The following is an 18,239-nucleotide window of genomic DNA, read 5'->3' on the forward strand; positions in this document are numbered from 1 at the left end:
CAAATGGTTTAAAAGTGGCAAAAATGGGCCAAGAGGTCCATCAAATATCTTGAAGCCCCTACATTGTGTAAAATGTCAGATTTTACTCACTTGTGGAAGTCTCTAGTTGAGTGACTGAAAGGATGAAACCTGTTGTTACCTGATCAGACAATGAAAGATACAAATAAGCCTCTATCGGTGCCGTAATTGACTCAAAATCAGCTTCCTGCCACCAGAAACACCATTTCCCAGAGTGCTACAGGAGGAGCGGGGCTTCGCCAGCTCGTGCGTGCGCTCTGGGGTGTGGCTCACACACGCGCGCCCGTATTCTCTCACGCGCACATCGGAGAGTATTTCCGAGTGGGTTTTGTGCCGCTTGTCCTTCTTCTCTTCCTCTCTCCTCTCGCTACCGGGTCTGCTCACCGAGCTCCATCTGATAGCTGCTTCTCTACGGTAAGTCTCACTGAATTTAAAGTTTGAACTTTTAGAAACATGCTAAACATCACCAGCCAGGTGAGAGAGAACATACGGGGTCTACCTGAGGACAAAAAGGAGACAGACATGTCTGCTACGGCGAAGTTTGACAGCTACCTGTCAAAAGCTAGACTGGAGGGTAGATAGAGTGAGGCACAGAGTGAAAACTTGACGGAGCATGTTTGTTGCAGAGTTTTAAAGTAAAACATCTGGTTTTTACTGTTTTTTTCTTCTTAACAGACTTTGTTTCCACCACTGCAAAACCTCCGAGACTGTCAAAATGGTGAGTACATTTTATTTCGTCATATTTTCAACGTAGTGAAACACGTCGACTAAACTTTATTAATCCATAGAAAGATGGGTAAATACATATGGTCAATGAAGTCCGTTATTTATGCAAATGTGTGAGTCACTAACCCTCTGAACTTAAAGACAACGCCCACATTTTTGCACATTATGTAACTTTAAATGTAAAAGCAACCTGGCTTTAATACATTTAACTCTTTACTTCATGTTGCTTTTAAACCAAGATTCAGGTGTATCCTTCATTAAAGCCCCAAATTTCCATAAGACTTAAATTTCCTGTAGTTACAGCAGAACATCTGTTTGAGATAATACAAACTGTTTGCTCAGCAAACTTGAACATACAGTTCAATGAGCACATGATGCTATTGTAATGTACAGTTTAAGGTAGAAAAACACTCATAAGGAAGCTTCAAAGTTTCTTGTATGTTATTTCATGTGTACATGAGAGTTTGCATCGGGGCTGTAAAGAAGTTTAGTCTGGGGAAGTTAGGGAAGTTTAGAGTATGAGTCATGCAGGCTCTGGTCCATTCGGGTGGGTCTCTCCTGTCTCTCCTCCTCTATGTGTGTGTGTTTATTACACTCTCATATCCACGTCTAGCCTGGAGTTTAGGGCCGCCCTCCCTCTCTTAAAGGGGAATCAATTCTCTTCCTCTCTGTCAGGGTGGAGCCATAAAAAAGTGATTTTATTTATGGTGATGATTAGTTTATTCTAGGGCCGTAAACTCAACTTCTCTTTTAGAATTACTGATTAAAAGTTTTCCTCTAAATAAAGGAGTATGAGCTGAGGAGGACGGTGATAAAATAGTTGCTTGATTGTATTATTTCTGTTAGGCAGTGAAAAAACTAAAACAAGTAATTAGGTTATTGTTCCAACATGTCAAAGCGTCTGTTTCTCGAAAGCTTGATGAAGCAGATTCCTCTGTGTCATAGCTGGAAACGTGGTCCAACAACTATTAAAAACACATGAAGAAACACCCTCGCATTGAATGATGGGAACTGTATTTTATTTATGGTCAATCCAGTGTTAAATAAATGACTTTTAAAAAATCCTAGCAAATACAATAATTACTGCAGTTATTGTAAATCAAATTGAATTCATAAAATTTTATCTTCTATGCTCAGTTTTCCTAAAAATGACGCTCCACTGGGGCATTAGATATGGCCGTCCTATTCCATTGCTAATTTTGGAAGCTATTTTTAATTTTAACTTTAGTTTTTGTCCCTTGTTAAAATGTTATTTAGTTTTAGTCACATTTAATTGTTTCTACTCTGTCTATTTTTAGTCTAGTTTTGGTTGACAAAAACTCCAAAACGTTTTAGTCTATAAAAGTCCATGCATTTAAGTCTTTCTTTTTTGTCAAAACATCAAAGTCTTTGTCTGAATCTAGTGCCAGGTTATACCTGGGGTCTCTGTGCTCTCTACAGCTGAGAGGCAGAGGAGCTTTAGATACATTGTGTGTGTGTGTGCGTTTTTTTTTTTTAAGATTTATTTTGGGCATTTTTGTGCCTTTATTAGATAGAGGAGGACAGTGGATAGATTCGGAAACAGGGGTGGGAGTGGGGAGAGACATGGGGCAAAGGGCCACAGGCCAGATTCGAACCCGGGCCGCCCGCATACATGGTGCACACCCTGAATCACTCGACCACCTGTGTGCCCCATGATACGTTGTGTTTTGACAAATTTGCCCACAGAAATATTGTTCTGTATTCTGAATGTCAGACGAATTCTAAATAAAATTTGAGTCTTGTCTTAGTCTCCTTGACAAAAATTAAACTTAGATTTTGTGTTGAATTTTAGTCATCAAAGATCCATTTTTTAAGCTAGTCTTAGTCTTATCTTTGTCTTGCAGAAAAGGTTGTCAATGAACATTTTTAGTCCTAGTTGTAGTCTATAGTTATGGCAGCTGAGCTGCAAGCATGAAGGCTTTCTGTTGCTGAGGTAGTGTTTCACAACCTTTATCCCAGCGTGCCGGAGTACAGGATGATATCGGCAGCAAGGAGCTGCAAAAAAATATATCACACCTCAATCAGTGCATTTGTTGGAGGAATGTAGTAGAGGATGTTCCTCTCACAGGTGCAGGCATTGACTGGATACAATTCTTTAAAAATAACATTAGCACATATACTTAAATGGCTTTGAATTTGTTGCCCCACCCAAATATTGTTAATGTGGGAATCCCTGATGTTAATATTAAGTAGAAACTGTTCACAATGGAAATGTTCATAAACAAACATTAAAGATGAAAACATGAGGCAGCCAATAAAAAATATAAATGCTATCAAGATGAGTGAGAATGTTACAAAAGGAGTCTCCATGTTTCTTTCTATTTATGACTTTATTGTCCCTTGACTCCAAGTGCTGCGCACATTAAGATGCCGGGTAGTACCACATAAATGGACTGCAGGTAGAAGTTTTCAGTCCTCTGTACAACCTTCATGGCAGTCTGCACCAGACAGGCAAGTTTAGTATAAACAGAACAGAGAGTTTACCGTACCAGGCTGACATCTTGAACCTGATTATGCTCTACAGAACAGCCTGACAAAACAAAAACAGGATCCTCTCATCAACACCAAACACCCTGTTCATCCAGATTCAGTACTTTTGCTAAAACTATGCCCACTAATAAAGCCGTTTGATTATGTGAGGAGGCTGACTGATGCTCCAAAAAGAACCAAGTTTCTATCAGGATAAAAATGTTTTTTTCATTTTTTATTTAATCAGAAAAAATCATTGAACTGTTAAAACCAGAGTTTTTGTTAGAGCTGACTAATTATTGACCTGGTCATTTATAAAGTATTTGGCCAATTATATAGGCCTATATATAGACATTTTATTTTATAGATTGCCAATAAAATAAACATAATCAAAAGTGTGCTTTTTTGGCTGCAAAGTGTGTCTTTCCCTCTGCCTTAGTTTTTGTTCTCCACAGTCTAACCTTATGTATTGACACAGCGGGCAGTGGGTGTCACTTCCTGTTTACTGATACTACAGCTGTGCAGCATTTCTCAACAGAGCTACTGCAAAATTGCTCATTTTACTTTATTTTTCTGTTCATTAAAATGTATTTTTGTCAAATGAAGTACATTTGTTTGTCAACTATTGGTTATTGGACTCATGAAACATTAAAAATCTATATTTGCACCCGTCCTGAAAAACCAGTCATAGCCAACCCATGGGTTATGTACAGCATGATGTAATAGATAATTTTAAAGAATTATATAATTGTCTTGAGGATAAAAGTTCAAAATACTTCAACAGCTCACCTTGGGACATGTTTGCTTAAAATTATTTACCTTTTTTGTTTTAAACGCAGTAAATAAGAAGTTACTGATCCGCTTGAGGGGATGTACACTGGAGTTCTTAGTGACAGAATGCCATAAAAAGATTTACAGTCATTCAAATGCACTTAAACTTTTCTTTTTTTTATTTTTATCAGGAAGATCAAACATAGTCCAGCAGTAAAAGTACAAAAATCCCTACACAACAGAAACACAATGGATACAGTACGATACAAACATTACTCATAGATGCAACAGAAGCTTTCAAACCTGCCATTTTTCTCCCTTTCATTTAACTAAAGTATGAAAATCTGAACCGAAGATGTCACCCTTTCTCATTTATCAGACTTATAATCTTTTCAGTAGTCCAGTATTAAAAGCAATCCATCAAATGTAGTCAGAGCAAGTCTTGTCTCTGTGAAGAAATGTATCTGACGCATTTTGACTCTTGTCTCTCTTGCACCTTAGAGAAAAACTAATAGAAAAACTAAGTCTCTCTTCAGTTTAAATTTCATGAACAGCTTTTAACCAGTCTTCAAGTGTTCGAGCATCGAGTTGTAACAACTTCCTGAGCTTTCTTTCTTCCCACACATAATATTCTCATCAGATATTTGTCTGCTGTAGCCCACATTCTCTGAACATCTGGTGGAATCAAAATTTGAATTACATTTTCTAAACACGTAGGTACTTCATGCCAGTACTAGGATTTAAGTTGTGGCCAGTTTGGGCAGTTTTCGCTATTAATCTATAATTGTAATTTTTGGACTTTTAGTCATGTAAGCATGCATCCCACTTTGCCTATCTTCCCTTTAGTCATTCAGTGCATTTTAACAAAATAGCACATGCTCCATGTTGTGTATGTTATATACAATGTGTGTCTTTAGGGACAAGGTTGGGTTCTCTTTAAGCAGTCAGCTTCTTGTAATTGCCCTCTTGCTTGAGAATGTGTAGTGTCTGATATCCATCTCTTTGGAATGTTTGCTAATCAGAGAGGAAAGTGAACCCAGTATCCCTGGACATGTTTGTTACACTTATAAAAGTCGAAATATTATGCATCTTAAAGTTTTAACCTTATCTACTCTTAAAACTATATGTACCCCTTCCTGCTCTTTAGTTACCAGACACAAAACATCTACTACTTAAAGCTCGAGTATGTAACATTCGATGAGAACTGTGTAGAATCAACGACTCCCCCTCCCTGTTCTTCTCCCTGTTTGAGCTCCGTAGCTCCGCCCCTCTTCTCACATACCTCCTTGCGAATGTGCATGTCTGCTGAATACTGACAGTGGCAAAGCTCTTGTAGAGTGATTTCGCTCTGCTTTTCCACTGAAATCAATGGCCGAATCACGGGCAAGGAAACGCTTTGTCTCAGCATGAACAAATTCTACGTAGGACTGAATACCGCTGATAACTCCGCCATTGTATCAACTTCTCACTGAGCTGAGGGGCGGAAGTGCACCTACTACAGCAGCCAATAGGAACGCTCCCTCTGACCCGAGCCGTGATTGGCTGTGAGTGCTAGCCTCCTCATTGGCTGGAGCATCGTCCCTTGCTGGTTTTCCTTCAGTGAGAGTGCAGCGCGAGGAGGTGTTGCAGAAGTCAATCAATCATTCAACTTTTATTGGTAGAGCCCTTTACAACACATAAAGTGACCAAAGTGCTTTCCAATAAAATCAAAACAGTAGGAATACTAAAACAATATAAAAAAATATAAAACCAATAAAAACTACAATAAAACAAATACAAGTTAAGTGTGTTATTCTGTTAGATGGCTTCAATAAAAAGGCCCTGACGGGTTGTGTTGTTTTTGTGGGCATACAATACTAAAAATAAATCATCTACTACAGCTTTAAAGTCCCTGTAAAGGGATGAAAAAATCTTTATTTTAGGTTTGTTGTATGACAGGCCACTGTGGTATTAACCACCAGGCCAAATTTCAGTCATGAAAAGCATCTGTTAGTTTATAAAACTACTAAGCTTCAAAATCATGAAATTTGAAGCAGCAAAATCTACACTTGGATGGTGTGGGTGTGTTGGTTGAATGAGCTGAAGCCATGCCCACTCACTAGAAATAAGATCTCTCAGATTGAAAAAAAAAAAAAAAAAAAAAAAGCTACTGATCAGAGCACAGCTGCCTGGTTCCATGCCAGAGCAGAGAGACAGAAGTTATAGGGTTAAATTTACTGTTTTCTGTCACAAATCTGTCTGTTGTGATATGTTTAATGACCCATAGGCCCCTGCAGCTGATAGATTTGGGAAATTTACTTCACAATGAACAAAAACGCAGCATGTAGCTGGCTGTTGGTTTCAGATAAAGGCAGTAATATCAACGACAGACTATTGAGATAAACAGTATTTTAGGTTCCTTGTAATGGCTTCAGAGGGTGTGGCTTTAGACTTCTACATTTGTACCTACAGTCATGACTGGAAAAAATGCTGAAGTTACAGAGTGTTCCCCCAATAAACCAAATAATAATTCCAACTTCATAATTTAGTATGGCAATAAGACAGTAATAGTTCAGTTAGCTGTTATACTTTACAACTTGATAAGGAACTTCTCCTTTTACAACTGTAACTAAATCGATAAAACAGCGCTCCATGGCTACATATGTGCCGATAAGACCAGTATGGTGCCATTGTCTGCTCTGAAGCAGAGATAGCAGCTGTGACAATCCGTGTTTACACATGGTGGGTCAACATACCACCATCACAAGCCCCCGCCTCAGGTCATGTCTGAACTTGCTCCAAACTTATCACTCGCCGTAAGAGCTAAACGTTCCCCCAACATTCCAGTGGACATGATCTGAATTGTGGCGTGTTGTTCTCCAAACATCTTCCCGCCTGAGCCGGAGCATCTGCACTCTTATTAGATTGTGTTTAGCTTGTGGTACAGAGTGTGTTTATGAAAACCGAAAACCTGTGAACATTTTGGCGTCCCTTTCTGCTGAGTGAAGGAGAGAGACAGAATCGTGGTTGTCCGGGGTTGTTCGGTCAGCCCACTTTTTTTTCCATCGGATATTCAGGGTTCAGAATTCCAGAGACATTCCCGTGGTTTTCCACTGTAAACATCTCTTTCCATGAAATAAGAAGCAGCCACTTGGCTGGTTCATGATGGATCATCAGTTTTAGGGAGCGTCTGGAGTCAGTGTGGCATTGTTACAGAACGAAAAGACACTTTAAAAGAAAATAAATCTGAAGTTGAAGTCTTTTTTCTAATGTCTGTGTTCTTCCTGGATTCACTGAGCCCTTTTTACCATCTTAGGATGCCTATACATTTTCACTTCTTCTATTATATTTGAACAGCTTAACCAATATGAGACAAAGGTTCAGGCTAAAAATGCTCAAACATGTTGTGGGACCATGCTTGTTATACAACAGAACTTTATAAACTTAGGGTTTTAATGTGAGAGCTCTTTTGCTTGTCTGCATGTGTTTTTTCTGCAGCTGTAAGTCATTAAGTTCATTTAAGCATCTAGGACAGAAAGTATTTGGTGTCTGCAAACACATAAAACATCTAAATCCCGTGTTTAATGTGTCAGTAAGCCTGAATTACTGTGTCATTTCATTAAAGGCTATAAAGATAAATCTGATTCACATGGACAATATGATGTACATATTTCTATTTCTGCAGGACACTGTACATCGATTAAGTGTGTGTTCTGACATGATATAAAGAGGTTAAGTCTATGATAATAATATGCATTAAAGGAATCTGAACTCAGACATATATTATGCCTGAAATTGTAAATTAATTAAGTGTGTCTGTGATGTTATACTGATAGAAAGTCGTAGAAAGAACAACTTCTTCTTCTGAAGTGCAGCTAGTTCTGGTACAAATATAACATGTGTAAAAAACAGCAATGCATGATATTGGATTTTTGCCAACATCAGATACAGCTGATAGCAATACTGATGTTCACATTTTTATGTAAGGAGCAGTTAGCCCCTCCTGACTTAGGGTTTACCTCTTCGTCTTACTGTGATAGAAATATACAGAAAAAAACAACATTTCAGTCTAGAATAATGGATAAATTACTGAAATAAAAACCTAATGCACTACCTTATAAGGTGGTGAAATCTGTGTATCTGCCAGAACCAGTAATAGAATAAGTTTTTATCTGCTGATAACAATATTTCATTAGTTCAAACATTATCCATATTGCTTATTTTGTTGGGGTTACAGGAGGCTGTTCATCAGTCAATCACAGGGCTGACATAGAGACAAACAACCAGACCCAATTATATTCACATCTACAGACTGTTAAGAGCAGTAAGCTTTTTCTGTGAGAGAAAGTTGAAGTATCCAGAGAGAACCCGTGCATGCACAGGGAGAACATGCAAACTCCACTGAGAAAGGCCCTGTCCGACTGGGATTCCGACCAAGACCCTTCTTTCTATGAGGTGACAGCACTAACCACCTAACCACTGTGCACCCCAGTATTTGATTTAATTTAATTTAATTATGTATTATTTGTAAAGGGGCCATGTTCAATATTTGCACACTGCCTACATGTGTATCCCCTGTGAATAATGTTTCCACGCTTACAGTAACCTCCCCAAATTTCAGGTTAAAGACATTTTGCACTGTCTGTGACTTGAAAATAGGAGCAGGCCATATTGAGATTTAATCCTATTACTTATTAATTGTCCTGCCCTACTGGGTATAGTTTTGGGTTTGCTTTAATTAGCAAGAGTTGAAATTCCTTTTTTGCTAGATTGGGGGGTTTTTGGCGATGGGCAAGGGTTGAAGAAACCACTCTATCTTCTTATGTTATTTAGTGCATTTATTTGTTAATTTGATTAAAAAACATGCTGTTAATGATCTTTGTTATAAAAATATATTTTAGTGTTTTAAGTTTTGTGTTTGTTTATATATCCTGATGTGCATCTATGTATTTTCTGGTCAATAGAGCTTTAAACGTTCTCAACTTTCAGTAAAGAAGTCCAGGATTTCTGCAGTAGTCTAAGCTGCAACGCACCAATAAATATAAACAAACTAGACTAACCGGGGCGCACCGGTAGTCAAGTGGTCAAGGCGCGCACCATGTACGCAGGCGACCCGGGTTCAAAACCAGCCCGTGGCACTATTTCCTGCATGTCTCTCCCTGCTCTCTTCCCTGTTTCTAACTCTATCCACTGTCCTCTCTCTCCAATAAAGGCATGAAAAAGCCAAAAAATAAATCTTAAAAAAAAAAAAAAAAAACTAGACTAACCGTTCTCTCTGTCTCTGTCATGTTGCAGGCACACAGAGGAACTGTGAAACCCAGTGCAAATTTCAATGCCAGCACAGATGCTGAGGTCCTGCAAAAGGCCATGAAGGGGCTCGGTAAGATGTTAATGTGTATTTACACTGACTCTCTGAGTACTATGTGATGTGTTGAAGGTGTGTCATTCAGTACTACAACCCCAGCGGACCAATAAGACCATGTTTGATGGGGAGTCCCGCTCTGATAAATTGTTGTAGTAACTTCGCTGTCTGTGAGGAGCTCCACCCAGACAGCAGTGAGTCATAAACCCACGAGGAGCAGAGAGGAAACTTGAGTCACAGGGAGCTAACTCATCAGCTGACCTCGACTGTAGGCTGTAATTTGTGGTTAGCAAAAATTAAAACCAACAGTGCACGCAGGCAGAGCATGCAAAACAAACGCTACCAGCTTGATTGAGTAACCAAGGTGTTTGTTGCTATAGGGACCGATGAGGACGCCATCTTACAGCTGTTGACGGCTCGCAGCAACGCCCAGAGGCAGGAGATCAAGACCATGTACAAAACCCTGTTTGGAAAGGTAAGATTACCTCAGCAGCTGTTTAACACAAGACTACACTCACAACAAGAGCTCTGACTCACTGTACAAAGGCCTCAGCATGATTTAAACCAACCTTAGAGTATCCGTCAACATTTTTGAGGTTTTAACACCTTTTGATACCATGTGCTTTTAAACTATACAACCCCTGTTACTTTAAATGAACCATGTGTTAATACCACCACTAGGGGGCTCTTCATCAAAATAATAACAAAGATAATGTGTATAGATATCATGCTCACCTTTATATTTACTTTGTTCCATGAATACATTTCACATAATAAAGGCTAAAAGCTATTAAAAACAATCCAGGTGGGCCACTTTTCCACTTTTCCTTTTTTCCGTCATGATATTTAATTCACCCATGAAACAAAAACAGTAGTTTACAGGTGTGGTTTTATGGAGTGCTGTTTTTTTAAACAGAGTTTTCAAGGCAAACAAATTTGCTTCTCTATTCAACTTGGAAATGTCTAGTGGGGCCACTATGTTTCAGGGTGAGGATGTAGGGTGGTAGAGTTGGTCATTATGGGGGTGCTTGGTTGACAGACCACACAGCTTATAGCAGAGAATAGTCTTAGTCCATCCCTGTAAACAGGAATGTGAAACAGCAACAGAACAGCAGCTTCCAGTTACAGTTTATAGTTCCTTATGTAGCAGTCTTTGACAAGACAAGAAATGTTAAATATATGAAAATTAAGAATTTCTCTGGCTTTGAAAACTTTTGGAAATATCAAAGTAAATGTTAGTTCTCAGCTAAAATATATGAATATAGGAGCGATCATTTTTTTGATTGATGTAAACATTTCAGTGCAAAAATACTACACATCGTAGCAGTAATGATATTCTATGTTTTGCAGCCTCATGCTACAGTAAAAAAAAAACATTCTTATTGTCATTAATCTATACTCATTACCCCAAAATGACAAAGTGAAAACAGGTTTTTTGAATTTTTTGGCAAATTAAGAAATAAAAAAACTGAAATATCACATTGACAGAAGTATTCAGACACTTCTCTATAGAAGGCCCCACAGCTGACATTTAACAACAAAAACACATGAAAGCCCAATTGGAGCTCAATAACTCCATGTGAAAGCCAAGAGCCTTTTTATTCATTTTTGCACTGAGGAGAGGCTTCTGTCTTCCCACTTTGCCATAAAGCCCAGATTGTTTGAGGGCTAAAGTGATGGTTGTCCTTCAAGGATTTTGTCCCATCTCCATACAGAACGGCTGGAGCTCAGTCAGAATGACCATCAGGTTCTTTGTCACCTCTTTTACTAAGGCCCTCTTCCAGCAATTAACCAGTTTGGCCAGGTGACCAACTCTTGGAGGAGGCCTAGTTGGGCCAGACTTCTTCCATTTCAGAGTTACAGAGGCCACTGATCTCTTGGGAACTTTCGTTGTAGCAGATTTGTTTTCTAGCCTTCTCCAGATCTGTGCCTGTCAACAATCCTGTCTCTGAGCTCTGCAGGCAGTTCCTTTGAGCTCATGGTTTAGTTTTTGCTCTGATATGGATTGTCAGCTGTAAGACCTTATATTAAGAGGTGTGTGCCTTTCCAAATCATATCCAATCAATTTACTTTACCACAGGTGGACTCCAGTCAAGGTGTAGAAACATCTCAGCAACAATCAAGAGAAATGGCTCCTGAGTTACATTTCAAGTACTTTTGCAAAGGGTCTGAGTACTAAAATAAATGTGATATTTCAGTTTTTTTATTTTTAAAATTTGCAAAAATGTCAAAATCTGTTTTCACTTCATCATGATTGGGCACTGAGTGTAGGTAATGACAATAACAATGATTTTTTTTCAACTGTTGCATGAGACTTCAACATCACAAAATAGTGACAGGGCTTTGAATACTTTCTGCATACACTCTAAAGTGCTGCTGACATGAATGTGGTATTGATTTCTATCTGACAGCATAGTTAGGTGTTGTTCATTTAACCATATGAAGCATCAGTGAACTAAGACACCAAATGCTGACATTTAAAATGTTTAGACAGCCTCCAAAAGCACATAAAGACATACATGATATTAAAAAAAGAACAGATGGTTGCTGTTTTAGCGCAGTTGGTAGAGCAGGCCCCCTCTAACCAGAGCTCTCATCCCCTGGCATCCTCTGTGTCTTTTTAGCTATCAATTAAGCAAAAAGGCCAGAAACATTAAAGTGAGCCTGGAGGAGCAATGATTCAGAAGTTATGTGTGCAAAAAAACTTATGGTTTGAAGCATACCAAGCAATTTAAACCCAATGACCACACTCTCTGCATCTCAGCTCTAACATGGCATGGTCAAACGTTACAGTCAGTCCAGTACAAATCATCAGCAGAAAATTAAAATATGTGACATGACAGGATCACTTATAAACCATGCAAAAATGATCCAGCCACATACAACAACCGCAAAATCTGTCACTGAAAAGCATATAGGATAAAGTACAGTATGTATCTTCTTGACAGGACCTGGTAGATGACCTGAAGGGGGAGCTTGGTGGTAAATTTGAGACCCTGATCGTAGCCCTGATGACCCCACCCATCCTTTATGATGTGACATCACTCCGCAACGCTATCAAGGTAGGCGCTGTGGTTGCAAATATGAGAAGAATGAAGAGTTGCGTGTATTTTAGGTGGAGAGTTTATACATGATTAGCTGGAAATTAAAATCATTAAACATTTAACACTTTGACCTGTAGGGAGCAGGAACAGATGAGAAGGTGCTGATTGAGATCCTCGCCTCCAGAACACCTCAGCAGGTGAAGGATATCATCGCTGCTTATAGGCAAGGTAACACAAACAAAAACACACATCCCATGAAAGTCTTCGGCAAGATTAATCTAAAAAACATGTTGTACTAATGCTGTGTTTACATGCATTTTAATTCAGCGTGGGAAACGTTAGTGAGTAGTATAGTGTATATCCTCAAGATGGCAGTGTTTCATTGTGATGCTGTAAACTCCTCCAAAATCAATTGGTAGATTTTTCCTGACACCCCAACAGTTAAAGCAGATATTCAAGAAATAAGTGCTTCACATAAAGACAAAAGTGTAAAGAAAGCAAACAAAGTTTTGTGTGTTTTTCAGAGTATGACGACAACCTGGAGGAGGACGTAGCCGGTGATACCTCAGGCCACTTCAAGAGACTTCTGGTTATTCTGCTGCAGGTAAAACTCCTCTCCTCTCTTTTCTTAACATGATTCCTCTCTTCTGTCTTTCTCTAATGGAGATTTATTTCTCTCCTCAGGCCAACAGGCAGACAGGGATCCAGCATGGAAACATCGAGAGCGATGCTCAGGTGAGTCAGCTGTTTATCTCTCTAATGTTTCTGCTCCTCATCATCAATGCAGTTTTTGTGTTTTCCTCTGCAATGTGTGACTGTCACATGTTTGTGGTGAGGAGCTAAACTCCGGCCTTTAAAGCCTGCTTGTGTCTTTTAGAGGAGGTTGTTTAGGCATCTGATTTGTGATGGTGTTATGGTGCCATCTAGTGGAGGAAGTAGGTAAAATCAATTATAATAGTAAACTGTGGTCAGTGGTTGCTTCAGGAAAAAAGTCCATTTTTGAGAGCATAAGACAACAAATAAGTAAAGTTCATTTCAATAGATCAGTGATTTTCAAACATTTTCTTGTCCAAGACACATCTAAGATCAAACCAAATCTCAAGGCACACCATCTCCATATTTATGCAGTATCTCTGCTTTAACATGTCTTTATTTGTGTCTTTATTGAATGTATAGTTGTTGTAGTAATGCATGGTCGTTCATATTCACAGCATAGACCTAGATGTCCCGGGCCTTAACCATTTGGGAACAACTGAAGTACACAAATGCACGCTAAAATGTATATTTTTGCAGCAAATATTTCAGCTTTATCTGCCGAAGTGACAGTTGTTGGTTAATGCAATCTGCATTAGAAAATCCAAAACTTTTCACCTGTTAATCAGTTAACACTAAATTCTCCAAAACATGGAAATTTAGAAAATACTACAGAAAAATTTAAGCTCTCTAAGAGAATATCCAATTCTTTGCTTCTTCACGATAATTCATTTTCGAAACATTGGTTATCTTAATCAGTGATAGGATCAAAAAAATACCCATGCAAACACATGTAAAAGTGTCTGTAAAGTCAAAGTAATAACACATGATAGTACAAAATCCCAAGACACCTAGACTTTCCTCAAGGCCCACCAGTGTACCTCGCCACACCATTTGAGAACCTCTGCATTAGATGATACAACTGCATAAAGAACACAGTTAAATTTTCCAAGATAGGTATTTAAAGGACAAGAACTTTTGCTCACCTGGAGAGGTGAATATGAGAGAAGCTGACCATCAAAACACTCCAGCAAACTTCTTCAGCACAATTCAAAGATTTGTGTTGTTGCTTCAATCCTTTGTATCACTCAGACAGGTTGATTAATTAAAGTTAACAACATGATGAAGGTCTGAGTATAAAAATGTAGGCTTCCATACCAGTCATGTGACTAAAAGCCTTTAACAGCTATATGTTATAACTTTAATATAATGTGTTTAAGAATGCATTGTTCATACTAAATACAGTACCTCAGCTGAGAAAACGCACCTTAACATTTGAAGTTGTCTGAGAGCCCCTTTAAGAGTCTTTGTTTTTTCCATGTGTGATGTAAACCTTGTATCTCTATAATCCTAGGCCCTCTTCAAGGCCGGAGAGGAGAAATTCGGCACTGACGAGCAATCCTTTGTCACCATCCTCGGAAACCGGAGTCCAGAACATCTCAGGAAAGGTTTGTCTTCAGAATTGAAGAGTGGCATAAACTTTTGCACGTTTTCACCAGTTAGCCAGACTAACTCTGAACGTTTTATTCTGCAGTATTTGATGCTTACATGAAGATGTCCGGATACGAGATGGAGGAGAGCATCAGCAGAGAAACTTCTGGAGGCCTGAAAGATCTGCTTCTTGCTGTTGGTATGAAACGACTCCAGACTTTTTCTGTTAACGGCCTCTGTATTAATTCTTCATCACTGACATATTTGCAATCCTTTCTTGTCTTTTCTTTCTTCCTTTTAAAGTGAAGTGCGCCAGAAGTGTTCCAGCCTATTTTGCTGAGACTCTTTACTATGCAATGAAGGTAAGACAACAATGTTCATTTTATGTCATTTTAACCATTGAAACTGTAGATTATCTATAGATTTACTCCTCAATAAGATATAAGCGGTTGTATTATATGATTATATGTAAATGTACCCCCTCTACTGATGTCATGACATGAGAAATGAGCTTAAGAGATGAGAATCCATGGCCAGGGTGGTCTAGCACTTACGGACAGAGGCTGTAGTCCTTGAAGTGGCCAGCCAAGGTTTGAGTCAGAACTGTGGCTCCTTTCAATTCAATCCAATTCAAAAAACTTTATTAACCCTTCAAGGGACAGTTGGCTCTGAGCTGCTTGTTTATAAGAACATAGATAAAACTATAGAAACCCATTTCCACCACTAAAAAAAGAAAAATGTAGAAGTTAGGCAATTAAAAAAACAGCCAAAATTAAAGTCAAAATTATGAGAGTCAGAATATGGACATATCTCATAATTTTCAACTTTTTATTTCATAATTTTGGCTTTTTTCTCATGATTTTTAAATTTTTATCTCTTTTTTTGACTTATGTCATCATTTCCACTTTTATCTCATAATTATGATTGATGATTATTTTATTAAGAATTGCCATACTTTCACATTTTTCTTTCTTTCTTTTTTTATTAATTAATTAATTAAATTTTTTTTTTAAGATTTATTTTTGGGCTTTTTCGTGTCTTTATTAGAGATAGGAGGACAGTGGATAGATGCAGGGAGAGACATGCAGGAAATGGTGCCACAGGTCGGATTCAAACCCGGGCCGCCTGTGTACATGGTGCGCACCCTAACCACTCGACTACCGGCACCCAACATTTTTCTTTTTTTATTTGGTGGAAATGGGCTTTCATATAAAACACTGTAACGGAGTAAGCAAAAATACAAAACAAGACCTAAAAACAAATGCTGGTTTACACTAGGCTGATTTCTTTTCATATTTCCTGTCTCTCTTCAGATTTACTTTCAAAATAAAGGCAAAAAACCTAAAAAAACCAATCTAAACAGTAGACAGCTGTATCACACTTGTTTATCACATTGTTATTTGCCTTGATGCAGATTAACTGCTTTGATATTTTACTTTTCAATAGTTGTTTCAGTATCATGCTGCATAGCCCTCATGCTTGTGTCTCTTTCAGGGTGTAGGGACTGATGACAACACTCTGATCAGAGTGATGGTGACTCGCAGTGAGGTGGACATGTTGGATATCAGAACTGAGTTTAGGAGAATGTTTGCCTGCTCCCTGCATTCGATGATCAAGGTACGCACACAAAACTCACAACTTACTATACTGTAAACACAAAAATGACCTGAGTCTTTCACCCTTTTTATAATCATTTGTGTGTTTTTCTGTTACAGGGAGATACCGGCGGCGACTACAGAAAGGCTTTACTGTTGCTCTGTGGTGGAGATGATGCGTAACCATGGTGACAAGAACTACACCTGAAACAACATCTGAAGTGCCTCTTTTATTAAACTGTCTCGTTTGACGGTCGGCTTCATCAGGGCTTTTTAAACTATGACTCCAAAAAGTGTCTTTGAAAGGTAGCTAACGTTAATTCATGTCCATTTTATTGCAGCTTTTGGCTGACTAATATTTTCAATATGACTCATATCATTCATGTATAATGCTAAAGAATCACAACACAAATGTTTTGTTTGCACTTTGCATGGCAGAAACAATGCATGCAATAATAAATATTTCAGATGATGAAGTACAAGTTTTCATGTCTTGACTTTATCTCTGCACTTGTCATGTTCTGCAGGAAACTGAAACACCTACCTGTTAGAATCTGGATAACATGCACTGACCACTTAGAGCCACTAGAGGGAGATAGAGCAGCTGCAATACAGATCAGTGGAGCGGTCATAATTTTATTTAAGATCACTGTCATTAATTTACAGTTTAATAGAATCTCTGGTTAAGATTAAACATTTTTATGCTGTGATTATGGTATCCCTACCTACCTAATAAAGCAGACAAGGAATTATGGACTATTTCAACATTAATTAAAAGAATACACAACCAATGATGTAAGTGAAATGAACTTCATAGGAGTACTCAAGAGTGCTGGAATCAGAGTAGAAGTCTACTCGTGTTGTGTGTTGAGATTTCAGTGACCTTGTCTGGGCCAGTTGGATGTCCCGCTCAATGAAAACCAGCATAAGATCACAGATCACAGTCTTCACCTCATCTGTTCCTGATCTGGGTCTTGATCAGCCTCAGTATTGAGAACGACTCTGCTGGAGCCTGGTCACTGATAATGTGGTGTACAGTATCTTGAGCTTGGTCAGGGTAAGGAAGAACACTTCTTACATTTTTTCCCATGAGCAGATACCCTGGAGGGGTTTCATCATGTTTTTATTACCCTGGACAGCATCCTGGAGCGCACTTTGTCACATATTGTCCAATGGCAGGGCATCCATTGTGGGAGCGTCATTAGGGCATTGGGGGAAGAGACCCCCAGTGCTTTAGTTATTTTTCAGTTGTAGTAATAACATGGGGTTGTTTAATTCTCACATGACACCTGGACTTGCCCCCAGTGTGCAGCAGCACACCATTTTGGAGCCGCTGCTCTAAACCATCAGTTCCTAACCTGGGATCCTTGCCTCCTTATGTTGGGTGTGGGACCCTGTCTGCTCTGACATTGTCACAATTAGATGTACACCTATCTTTTCTATACCCTGATTAGAAACAATGTACAACAGCATATAAGGGCCACCCTAAAAAGGTAAAAAAATAAAGAGTATCTGTTAATTTTTTATAAACAAAATTGTAATTGATAAAAAAAATGTTAGAGATAATTAAGTTGTATATTTATGAGAAACTAAACTTCATATTTTAGAGTTAAAAAAGTCATATATTTAAGTGAAAAAATAAATCCAAAGTTTAAAAAGTCATAGGTTTTGATGTTGTAGTCTCAAAATGTAATTTTGTGAAAATCATAGACCTTGGAAATCAAACTGAAGACAGCAGTTTACATCAATGTCTCTTCCAAGTCCAGATGTTAACAACAATGTGATGACCCTGGGTTAAAATCACGGGAATTATCTTATTGATCAGTCCCAGTAAGAAGCACTATTTGATTACTCTCTTAACTGCAAGACTTGTACAAGGACACAGTTTCATCTGGTATCATATATTTGGGGCCGAACAAGACCAAGACCGCTCTCCAGTACAACAACATGACAGGTACGGTAAAGTTCCATTGGGTTATTCAAAGTAAAAGTCCAATCAGTCTGGTTTTGTGGTGAGACGACTCACATTTTCATACACTTTTAAACCGAAGTGTTTCTGAGATACAGTAG

General features: G+C 38.5%; 1 protein-coding gene across 2 annotated transcripts; it reads left to right on the forward strand.

Moving 5' to 3' along the window:
• The first annotated feature begins 292 nt into the window (after positions 1-292).
• anxa5b (annexin A5b) lies at positions 293-16,645 on the forward strand. 2 transcript variants are annotated; one of them, XM_041786158.1, is made up of 13 exons: positions 293-432; positions 694-736; positions 9,280-9,364; positions 9,727-9,821; positions 12,295-12,408; positions 12,528-12,618; positions 12,915-12,994; positions 13,075-13,125; positions 14,498-14,591; positions 14,678-14,773; positions 14,878-14,936; positions 16,069-16,191; positions 16,290-16,645. In XM_041786158.1, the coding sequence occupies exons 2-13, from the start codon at positions 734-736 to the stop codon at positions 16,350-16,352; spliced, it is 954 nt and encodes a 317-aa protein (XP_041642092.1). In that variant the 5' UTR covers positions 293-432; positions 694-733; the 3' UTR covers positions 16,353-16,645. The 2 variants fall into 2 exon arrangements, with proteins under 2 accessions (XP_041642092.1, XP_041642089.1); XM_041786155.1 differs by lacking the exons at positions 293-432; positions 694-736 and having other exon boundaries at positions 9,271-9,364.
• The last annotated feature ends 1,594 nt before the right edge of the window (positions 16,646-18,239 follow it).

Source organism: Cheilinus undulatus, linkage group 4 (assembly GCF_018320785.1).
Source record: "Cheilinus undulatus linkage group 4, ASM1832078v1, whole genome shotgun sequence".
NCBI lineage: Eukaryota > Metazoa > Chordata > Actinopteri > Labriformes > Labridae > Cheilinus > Cheilinus undulatus.